Below are 12,332 nucleotides of genomic sequence, written 5' to 3' on the forward strand. Positions count from 1 at the left end.
GGAACTAACTGCATCGGACCGAAGTCCGAAACTGACTGAACATGGCATAGCATAACACATCATCTAGCATAACACATCTACGACATGCTGCATCGGGCCGTGGCCCGGAACACATAATACATAACACATAAAACATAGCACACAAATCCTGTTCGAACCACGAAGGCATCGAACATACTAACTGCTGCATCGGGCCTAAATCCGGAAACTACCGCTAACTGAACGGGCCGGCATTGTGGCCTTAGACCCGTTCCTACTGGAAGGAAATTCACCTCGTAAGCTGGCTGCTGAGTGTGTGGCTCGGGAGGCTAACGGCGTCTGCTCCTGAATCTCCTCGGCTACAAGTCCATAAACACACTCAATCAAAAACTAAACACTGCGCTTGGGGTAAAATGACTCTTTTACCCTTGGTCAAAGTCAACTCTCTTTTGGGCTGACTCGCCGAGTTGGCCACCCAACTCGCCGAGTCCTACTCTCACTTTTCACTTCTGCTCACTGCCACTCGTCGAGTCTGGCATCGACTCGACGAGTACCTACTTGATCCAAGAACTCAGACAATCTTCATCCGACTCGCCGAGTCGTATGAACAGACTCGACGAGTTGTTCTTGATCCCAAGAAGATTGCCTTGGACTCGCCGAGTTGTATGAACAAACTCGTCGAGTCCCTCCATCACTGAGTCCACTCTCAACTCGCTGAGTCCACTCTCTAACTCACCTCGTACACTCGACACTGATAAAACTGAAGAACTCGGGACTCGCGACCTGACTCATCGAGTCGTCCTTCCGACTCGCCGAGTCGCCGCCATGCAACTGATTTCTACTTGATTTTGTTTGAATCCAATGCATACAATTGATAGATCTGAGTCCAATAAGCTGTTTTACCACGTAAAGTTTCCAACTTTACGTGCACAACCTCATGAATAAGGGAAATAAGGCTAAAAGATGCATAAAATAGGTAGATCTATGGTTATCATGCAATATAACTCCAAAAAGACAGTAGATCTGGGCTCTACAACACCCCAACATTCAGATCCATAGATATTCCGACTTAATAAGACATTCATGTAAGTGTAAGGCTTGGAACAAGCATCAACTAGCTCTTAGGAGAGCTCTAATGGAAGTTTAAAGCATATAACAAGATGGAACTCCGAAAATACCTCAATTAACTCTGATTTGGCCTTGGATCTTTGCACTACAACACTTCTCCTTGCTTCTTCCTTCTTCTCCTTCTTCACACCTTCACAAAATGGCACCAAAACACATATAAGCTCTTCAATGGAGGTTTGGGACTCTAACACTGTGTTCTCAGGGTGAGGGAGGCGAGAATGGGGCTATAATGTGGTTTAAATAGTGGGCAAACCCGGGGATTTAGGGTTTCACCCAGACGGACGGACTCGTCGAGTCCGGGATATGGACTCGTCGAGTCCCCGGCTCCCGTGTGCACAGAATGTGCGACCCAACTCGGCGAGTCAGGCTAGAACTCGCCGGGTCCCTCTTGTAAACTTAGACAATTTAACAATTAATTAACATACCGGGAACGGGTCGTTACAGTACCAGGAGTATGCCCAACGTATGTGTGCATGCCCTTAAACCCTAAAATTTTAGTTGCTCCCTATATAAAGAACATAACCCCCTGTTGGTTCTGCCTCCATTCACTCCTACCCAGCCACCACGAAAATCCTAGCTCCCTTTGTGTGCCTTTGTGTTCTAAAAGCCATTGTTGAGAGTGTTTGTGTGTTATGTTTGTGAGAAGATGAGAAAGGAGCTTGAAGAAGAAGCAAGGATCCACCAAGAGCTTGTAGATCCAGAGGGTTGACACCACTTCTGACTCTTTTGAGGTATCAAGCTCCATACTTGACCATCGTATTCTTAGATTTGCTTATTTGGGGTTTTTATGTCCTTTTTAGACCCCGTTGTTGGGAGTGTTTGAGTATGGTCGATTCCAGAGCTTAAGAGTTGTCCTTTTGGACTCTTGGAAGCACCTAGAGTCATAAAAATTGGATCTTGGTTGTTAAGCCAAAACCATGCAAGGGCTAGAAGGTCATAAAGTGGGATTAATGGACCAAAATCATGTTTTTTCCCTAATCTTGCATGCAAGCACATAAAGTTCGTGACTTTATGGTGTAAGAGGTCTAAAAGGATCTGGATCTGTATTTTGGACGTAAAGGCTAAATGGATTAAGTCATGGGTGAAGCCCCAAGGAAGTTGGCTAGTACGTTGGGCGTACTCCCTGGTACGTTGCACGTACTAGGTTAACTTCCCGTATGAGGTCAAGGCCAGCGTACGTCGGGCGTACATGCTAGGTATGCCGCGCGTACGCATGTAGGGTGGACTCCTTGGGTTTTCGGGCATTAGAAGGTTGGGCCTAGACTTTTGGGCCTCATAGCCCATTGTAAAGCATAACTTTAGGCCTAGGAATCTGGAAATAGAAGCATTGGGCCCTTGGGCCATGTTGGGCAATTTGGATTATTTTGTTTTAGGCTAAAGGCTTAGTAGAAATTATGAAAAAGGCCCATCTAAGGGGTTGGGCCTAATTTGGAAAATTAGACCATTAGTGGACCTTTAAAGAGTCTTGATGGGCTATTGGTGCATTGGATTTAATGTGCTAGAGTGGGGTCTTTTGAATACTCTCAAATTGGGCTAAAGGGGTAAAATGGTCTTTTTACCCTAAATAATGTTATAGACTCTGATTTAGTATTAATATGTTCATGATAGGCAGGATTATTCGGGGCAGCTGCTAGGGACCACATCCACGAGTTAGACATGCAGTATCACAAGGTGAGTTACCTTCTAGTAGCGATGGGTCTACGGCCACAATGTCGACCCACCAGTAGGAGCTGTATATGGGATGACTGTCTTTGTGATATTCATCTAGGTTCTCTACTACCTGATATGTTTATGTGCTAGTATGATATGTTATATGTTAAAGTAGTAGTAGGAGGTGAAATAGTCCTCGTATGTCGGACGTGAGGGCCGACGGGTATGTCAAGCACCCCAAAACGGCTTGACCCGGGTAGGTCAGGTACCCTAGAACTGCCTAGCATCATTTATGTGTTATATTATTACATGGTAGCGGTAGGGGGTGAAATAGTCCCCGATAGTTGGGTGAGATAGACAGACCGATATGTCAAGCATCCCAGAACGGCTTGACCTAGGTAAGTCAGGCGCCCCAGAATTGTCTGATAGTGTATTATTTTATGTGTTTGGTATGATGGGGGAACTCACTAAGCTTCGTGTTTATAGTTTTCAATTTTGTTTGAGGTACCTCTTCATCGAAAGGGAAGGAGTCGGCGCGGTAGCTACACATCAGATTTCCGCATTACGTGATTCATCGGATTGTACTCTGACTTTTATTACTATTCGATGTTTTAACTTGAGACATGTTTTGATGATTTATGGTTTGATATGTTATAGACAATGTTTTCAGTAACCAGTCTTATAAATTACTTAACTAAAATGAAATTTTTGGACTCGAAATTTGGGATGTTACAATTAGGCTTCCAATACCAACTTTGTTTAGATAACACTAACCTAATTCAACATATATTAGTTTAGCACAACATACTAGGATGCCATGGAAACCGTTCAAGGTCTTACACTGAATGCCATGGGAAAGCCCACATGGTCTTAGTTTGCTGCCATGGGAACCCCTCGGGGTCTTCCATACAAGTATCATAAAGATAATTAACATATCACATATCATGTAATCGATTAGTATCCACATAACATATAATGGGTCGGCCTTGGTGCCTTCAACCCGTTGGTATGATGAAGAGACTCACCTCTGTCTACTGAATCCGAAAGCTACTCTACTAACAGTCTGTGACCACTCGTACTAAACAATAATACCATTATCCCAAGTTAGGGTTTAAACATAAACCAATTAGAGGACCCAAACCCCAAGTCCTTTCATAATGGCCCAAAAAGTCTTCCTTTGCTAATAGGCCCAAAGTCCATGTCCAAAATCATTAATAGGCCTCATGGCCCAATAAAGCCCAACCATAGTAACGATGGCCCAAAACAGATAAACTGGCCCACTAACTCAAAACGTGACTATGCCCAATGAATAATTAAGGCCCAAAGGGCTTACAAGCCCAAAACAAGTCCGAGCCCATTTGAGGCGCGTATGCCTTACGTACCACTCTGGTACGCACAACGTGCTGAGTCCCTCAACCGTACGCACTGCGTACTCTAAGTTATGCCCAACATACAATCAGATTAAGTACATTCTTCCATTAAGTGCTTAGTACTCGATATTCTAACGTCCAATATCATATTTGAGCTCATTAAGATGTCCTAGGGCATAAAGTTGGCAACTTTATGCCCTTGCATGATATATGCAACTTAAAAAGTTCATTCTTCACATTAGGACTTCATATAAAGCTTCAAACTCAGGCATGGAGTCTAGATTCTCTTCAAGCTTGTACCTTTATGCATCTAGCATGCTTACAAATCTCAGATCTAATCATTTCAGTCTCTAGAGTTGCTCAACTCTCAAGAGAAGGTCCAAAACCAATAAAGGGACAATATAGAAACCTTAGCTAGACCCAGTGAATAAGATGGCAAGATCAAGACTTTATACCTCCATATACTCTTCAAGGTGAACTAGATGTAGATTCTTGAATCCCAATGCCAATCCAAGCTTCCTAAGCAATTCCTTCTTCTTGAATAAACTCTAAAATGGCCACAAATGCAGTTCTTAAGCTTAAAAACACTCTCACAAGGTATCTCTGGTGTAGAAAGGTGAAATTACGTTATGGAGGCTGATTAGGGTTTGGTCTAAGAGGCTTAAGGGTGTTTAAATTGGCATCAAGTCCGAGAATTAGGGTTTTGGCCTTTTGTCGCGTACACCTCGCATACCTATACGTACGCCCTGCATACGCGGCCACCTTCCGTGTTCATGCATCCTTAGTACGCTAAGCGTACTCATAGAGTATGCCCCGTGTACTAAGGGACCTTTTATGCCATCTTTTCCATTTCAAGGGTCTAAAGTGTAATACATGATTTGGACTGTTACACCTGCAATTGAAACAACAAAAATCAAACAACTATCCTACAAACCAAAGGAAGACTCTCTAAAGAGGGATGGGAGTGGCAGGGAAGCGATACTTACCGTCATTCTCCCCATAAAATTGAGGCATCATTCCTCGTTCTCGCCAAGCAGCACTCATCCCTATTGTCGCTAAATGCAATCCTACCAATCTTCCTCATTGAAGCAACCCCCCCACTCAACGTTTGAGCCACAGACAAACTGTTGCCCGACAATGTAGGCACCTGATTTGAAGGGATAAGCACGCGGGGATAGCCGGGACCAATCAGGTTGCTGCAGACCCACATCCATCAATCCTGCCAGTTCTTCCGAGGTGCCTTCTAGTTAACAAAAAACGCGTGAGCACTATGATGCTTGAGAGAAAGTATAAACGCCAGATTGAGTGGATGAATTGCAAAAAGATTGGAAGGCTAGAAATTAGGGTAGCACACCCATGGCTCGACAAGCCAACTTCAATCCAACGCTCTTATTAACATCATTAGGTGTAAGGTCGTGAACAGAAAAACCATACTCTCGCACGAATTCATGAAAGAAATTTTATATCGGAAGACAAAATACTGTCTCGAAGATTGACACAAGGACCCCGACCTTCCCTACTAGTGGCTGATTAATTATAGCCCCCCTATGGGAATTACATTCCGTGTTTAGACATAAAACCAAACTAGCACTAAAGGGACTTGAACTCTTCTGGTGTTGGGTCACGCCCAGATTGGACGAAGGCCAATGTAAACTGAGAACAAAGAACAGTAGGGGAAGATAGGTGATGAAGAAAACTGAGGAAATAAGAGTGTAGGAAACACGAAGAATACAATTATCCCTAAATAGGGGTAGTTCAAAATGCAAAGCAGGAGAATTGAACGGTTTCCGCAGTAAAAATCGCCTGAACAAAACGACTCTGTCACACCAGCAGATGTCAAAACCATCTCCACCAAACGCATGTCCAGATCAAGGCTAGAACAACTTGGCTATGTCACCCCAATACACATGTTTACTAGCTTAGGGGACTTGTTAACGTATCTCACTAGGAATACGTCAAAAATAACGAGTCCACTATCTAAGGATGACTTAGTTAATGGTCGCCGCTCGGCAAATTGTTAGGCCCGGACCCTCACCTCCATGGCCTCGCACTGTATTGGTGCCCTAGCACCAAGGTTAGACCTAGAACGGGAAGCGCCGATCTACAGAAAGACAAAATAGTACTAGATGCTCCTAGGTAGACAGATGTAGCACTCAATACGTTGCCCTGTGGTAGTTATGCCCCAATAGTGAGTAACCGCTAGTGGAGCACGATCTGCCAATCAGATGTATCCACGTCTTGTCGGATCATAAAGGACAGAAGGTATTGCCGGGGGTCTGTCCCCACGGCAACATGTATAAAAAAATCATTCTCCTCCAAGAGAAGGGATCGCCTCTTTCTCTATCTTGAGCCAAACCCTAATTCTCTCATCTAGATACTGAATAGACTGTCGGAGCTTCGTTCCGAGATCCCCTCCCGTACGAAGTCTGACGTGTATTTTTTCTTTGCTGTAATTCTCAGGCTTAACCTAGACAAGGCAACTTGTGACGACGTTAAGTCTCAACGACATATCACAACAAAATATAAAATATTGTAACTGTTCGGTTCGAAAAATCAGGTCTAAATCTCACCCCTACTGCTACATATAATTTGTCCGGACAATACTTAATTGGAAAAGAGGGGAATATGTGTCTAATTTTCATTACATTTGGAAATTAAAGCTTATTTTTGTTAGAATAAGTTAAATATACATGATGTGGCACAATGCCAGATATGAAGCAATGGTTTTAGATAAAGTTCTTCTAAAACATAAATAAACTTACCGCAAGATGATAAATGTATTTGATATAGACAATCTACTTCTATTTTTACCGGTAATATCAATAGCAATATACTTTTATTTCCTTACCTAAATTACCTACATAAGCCGTGCAGACCTTTAACTTGCCTCAAATAATCAATTTGTTGGGATACACTTACACAATTGCTATTGAATGCATTTTCTCTTTGATTTGATTGCGAGCCATGTGTTGCATTTACATGCATAACAACTCATTATTTGATTCAGACATGTTTGTTTCCACACTCTTCACTTGACAAGAAATCAAGAATGTTCCTAATCTAAGTAAAACAAGATTATGGATCTACGTAATGTAGTCTTGCATGTGAAGGCGAGAGCTCTCACTAGATTCGTTCCTTGATGTCATCATCCATCGGCTTCACCCCAGCCTTCTTTATGCCACGTCCTTCCTCAGAAGTCCAATTCATATAAAAAAAAAATTACTCCATCAAACACTTATCTTTTCAATTCTTCTTATTGCTTCCGTTAGGTCGATTCTTTCATCCGGCTCATCTGCAGTACAAGCACCTCCGACACGGAGAAGCTTCTCCATTTGTGCAACAGACGCCTCCCCCTCCGATGATATCTCCGGGTCGATTAAGCTTTTTTCCCTCTTCTCTGCAAGCGCCGATCGTACCCATTGCACAACGTCCGTTCCACCCTTTTGGTTATTGAAATACTGCGACGGATATTTCCCTGTCACGATTTCCAGGATGATGATGCCGAGACAATACACGTCGCTTTTTGGGCTAATTTTCTGGTAAAGCATCGCTTCCGGCGATTTAAAAGCAAACATGCATTGCGCTGTAGGTGTTTCATTAACCATAGGATGGAAAGCGTAATCACTGAGAAGTGGTTCGAAGTCTGACCCAATCAGTACATTGCTCGATTTCAGATTCCCATGAGGTAAAGGATACGATGAAAATTCTGAGTGAAGGAAACCTGTTCCTCGTGCAACTCCTTTTATAATCTTTAATCGGTTAGCCCAGTTTAACTCGGCATGGGAGATCCCACGATCTCCTGTATATAAGTGTATATACGAATCATAAGTTCATAACATGTTGTATACATAAAAAAAAAAAAAAAGGAAAAAATATAATACTATAATAGTCATATATCGCAGATTCTATACAGAAGCTCTCACCATGCAAAACATAGAGAAGGCTGCCTTTGGGGACATATTCCGACACCATGAGTTTCTCTTCTTTCCTGAAATGATATGCCAATGGTGTTAATATGTTTTGGTGCTTCAATCTCGCTAGCTTCTTCATCTCTGTATCAAACACCTCCCTGGTCATCTGGTTCATCTCTCTCACCCTTTTCACCACCACGGACACTCCATTTTGCATCACCGCCTTGTATGCAGACCCTAATCCGCCATTTCCAAGCACCTCGGCTGCAGCCTTCATCAAGTCTGATAACCCAAAGATTCCCCTTTCTTCATTCACCATCACGAGGTCTCCTGCCGCCGGTCGCACTGGTAGTTGAGGAATTACTTTTTTGGCTGTGCGGGCGGGTGGATCTTTGGTCTCCTTGACGTTGGTGCTAGGGTTAACGGTAATGTTGGTGGCGGTGGTGGGTGGGGTGGGGGTGACGGTGGCGGTGAGTGGGGCGGGGGTGACGGCGGCGGTGGCGCTGCTGCTGGCGACGCTGCTGTTATTGTTATTGTTTGGGGGCTCTATGTTAGTCTGCGGTTTCTTACCAGAGCTTGTGGATCTATTAATGACGGGTGGGATGTTGACAACAGCTTCATTAATACCTCCCTTCCCCAAATTAGGTCTCTTATTATGATAATCTTCATCTATTTGATTTACTTTGGCAAAAATGATGAGGATTAACAAAGCCAAAACGACAACCATAATGATCCATGGTGTTGATGATTTTGTTTCCGTTGAGTCTTCTAATCCCGGTCGATTTGGAGGTGCGTTGCAGTCTCTTGATAATTGTCCACCACAGAGATCGGCATTGTTATCGAACGCTTTGGCATCAAAGTTCTTTAAACTTTTGGGTATTTCTCCTTGTAGTCTGTTGTTGGATAAATCAATCGTGGTTAGGATATCTGGGTCTAAAAAAGCAGGAATGGGTCCTGAAAATTCATTGTATTCTAAATGGAGCTCCTTGAGATTTGGCAACTCTCCAACCGATATTGGAATCTGTCCAGAAAAGTTATTACGTTGTAACCAAAGCTTCTTCAAGGAGCCCAAGGTCTGGAAAAAGTCTGAAGGAATGACGCCGGAAAACCAATTGCTACCGCCATAGAAAGCTTTTAAAAAACGAAGACGATTGATTTCCGGCATGGGTCCGACGAGAGCATTGTTTTCAAGGCTAATAGCTTTAAGCCCATCAATGGACTCCAAAGCGCCAATGTCGGGTTGTCCTTGGAGTTCCATTCCGGCGAGGTTGATGCTGTTAATCTGGCCATCGGAACAGATGATTCCGATCCACACGTTATTTGGGTCGCATGGATGGGATCCATCGTCTTTCCAATTGGTTAACGAATCGCATTTGGAAAGTGAGTTCTTGAAATGGAGGAGGGCCATAGAGGGGGGCTGCTGAGAGAGACATGGAGGGAAAAAAAGGAAGAGGGAAAGGAAGAGGAGGCTGTGGTAACGGCGGCGGCAAACAACGGACATGTTTGCTTATGCCGATCGGAATTGAAGATAGCTCCGTGAAGAAACAGACCGGTGTCTGAATTGGGAAAATGGTGGGAATTTTGGGTGGTGAGAATGGAATGTTGGGTGATTGCATGCATGGTGATGATGGTAGTGTTGGAGAAAAACAATGATTGGTGGGTAGAAAGTGGAAAGTTGACAACTCCGAATGTATAGTGAAAGAAAAACAACCGGATTGTAGGTGGTGGTTACTATTTAATTGACATCGTCAAACATTCTTACCTCAATAATCGGATGGATGGATAAAGGACTTTCTTCACTCTGCCTTCACCTATAAGAATAACCTTGGTTGAAAAAATGTGGAGTAAATTTCATTTGTTTTTTATGTGGTCAAAATAATCTTTTTTATAAAAAAAACTTTTGTGGTAAGCATTCTTATGCTTTCGTTATTTAACACTAATTTCGTTTAATTTATGTTGTTTTATCCTAAATACAAACATGTCAAACTTAAAACTATGTATTCAATGTTTATAATTGAAATTTTAGTTTAAGGCTAGACGTAGTGACAACACTTCTAACACCTTGTCACATCACCTTTTTAGGAGGTATCATGTCATTTTTCTCTTTTAGCATCTCATTCTTAGCATATGGTAGGGAGTGGTAACACTCCTAACATTTTTTTATTTTTCAAATTTAGTTAAGTATTATAACCATCAAACTATTTATAACATTTCAAATGCAATTGGCTAGAGAGGAACTTCAATTTATACCATTTAAAAGTGTTGAAAATGATTTTGTCAATCATGCATTACTTGGTGGGCATATTGACATATATAGCCTCTCTTGCCCATCTTCATTTTTATTCACTCCAAGATGATCAGAACCAGAAAAAAGAGTTTGCCAAGGTCCCTTTGCCACTTTCATTTCAGTTTTCCATCTCCAAATTGAAGAGCAAAATACTGTTCAATCATTGGGTGAAAGAAGAAACTGAAATCATCAATTCCATTTCCCAATTTTAGTGATCCCATTTATGTTTTTGTTTTTCATCTTAAAAATGAAGAACATTGAAAAATTTAACAGTTAGATCCTTGGAGTAAAAAAAACTTAATTAGCAATTGGGGTCACCGGAGGAAGGTAGAAACATTGTGATGATGAAGAAGGCAACAACAATTCATACATGAGAAAATGGCGAATTTAGGGCTCCAGGCTTTCTCCAATCACAACCAAGCTCCCGCTTCTTTCTCCTCTTGCTACCTTTGTAGCATCTTCTCCTTGGCGAGTCCCCTAGCGAGTGCTAGGGGGCGGTGTCACACCCCCAAACTAGAACGGTGGAAACGTTCGGGGGGCAGATGACGTCATTTTCAGTATCATAACAGTTCATAGTAAGGAAAGTACACACCACCCTACATATAAAGGTTTCAAAATGTTTACATTATTGTATTCGTTACATGTTCAAAAGATAAATACATAAACATCTTTCAAAAGAAGTAATTAACGTCAGAGCGTTAATCCTCAAAAGTTGGTTTCCAAACCTGTTTAGCGGTTCCCTGAGAATACAAGTTATTTCAAAGAAAAAGTGTCAACAATTAAGTTGGTAAGTTCATAAGCGGTTTTGAGAAAAATGTATGTTATTCCAAAGTTCGTGCGTTTTTCCAAGAAAATCCTTTATTTTCTTATAAAAGTATGAAATGCATATGAATGCTCGTGTTGTGAAATGTAAATAGTTGTACTAGGAAAATCCATTATTTTCCTATTAGTTGATTGTTTTGGATACAGGAAAATCCTTTATTTTCCTAAAGTAATTGGAAGTCGCTAATGTCCAAGACCGAAAATCGAAAGCAACTAAAATGCTTAAAAGGTTGAGGCATAGTTTTATAAAATAAAGCTATAAGAAGATCGCACTTGTTAAATGAAGAATAGTTTTAATAACTACTTATTCATAAAAGCAGAATACTATAATAATTGTCTATCCGGTGAGTTTTATAACCATACTAAACATAATATGCCTGTGGCGACGGTCTTCAGGCGTCGAAGCGTTATGAAAAACTGTCACCCAAAGGACTATAGCTAACAGTCAAGGCGCGGGATCATGACTTCCCGTATAGATCTATACACATTTGACACGCTCGCCAAACGGGAGACTCTGGTTATAATAGACAGAACTTTAGGTAGTACCTTTTAACAAAAAGGTAGCATTGAAGATGTAATTGTCTCACGGATTCTCGACTAAGTCTGTATTAAAATGATAGTTTTTTATGCAATGTTTATCCTCTTTCACAATGTTTGACAAAGCATAAATCATAAGTTCTTTGAATGCATAAGATGGTTTAACAAGGATGGCTACCTTGGATACTATGCATTTTGTGTAAATCTAATACATGTAAGGTATAACAAGAGTTTTTACATTTTCACTCGGGATTAACCGGGTGTTTACTTGTATTCTCCACTGAAATGTATTAAAAGAACATTATAACGTATTTGAAGAAGTATAAAAGGGGTATGAAATCACTTGATTGAAGTGGTTATTTTGAAGTAGTTGAGAGAAGAATTGAGCAGAACTTGAACTAGAGAAAACGGGTTTCTCGGGATTCTTGGGAATCTCGAGAGCTGAAACTTCCTTCGGGACTTGGATATGAAAACCTGGGCTTCGGGATATTGCTTGTATGCAAAACGGAGTAAAAACGCAGGAGAAAGAGAGGAATTGAGCAAATTTTCCCGGAACCCTCGCACCCCTTTTATAGGAGGCTGAACCGCCTCGGTACGCTGGGCGTATGGGGTTACGCGGGGCGTACTCGTGCGTCACTGCTTATTGCA

At 41.8% G+C, this 12,332-nt stretch overlaps 1 protein-coding gene across 1 annotated transcript; it reads right to left on the reverse strand.

Annotated features, from left to right (window-relative positions):
* Nucleotides 1–7,030: 7,030 nt before the first annotated feature.
* On the reverse strand, nt 7,031–9,602 carry LOC144997778 (pollen receptor-like kinase 3). The gene is made up of 3 exons (XM_078957645.1): nt 8,549–9,602; nt 8,051–8,383; nt 7,031–7,926 (listed from the first exon to the last, which is right to left on the reverse strand). Exons 1-3 carry the CDS (start codon nt 9,537–9,539, stop codon nt 7,355–7,357), a joined length of 1,896 nt encoding a protein of 631 aa, XP_078813771.1. The 5' UTR covers nt 9,540–9,602; the 3' UTR covers nt 7,031–7,354.
* Between the last annotated feature and the right edge of the window lie 2,730 nt (nt 9,603–12,332).

This window comes from Lactuca saligna, chromosome 5 (genome assembly GCF_052625555.1).
Source record: "Lactuca saligna cultivar CGN05327 chromosome 5, ASM5262555v1, whole genome shotgun sequence".
Lineage (NCBI taxonomy): Eukaryota > Viridiplantae > Streptophyta > Magnoliopsida > Asterales > Asteraceae > Lactuca > Lactuca saligna.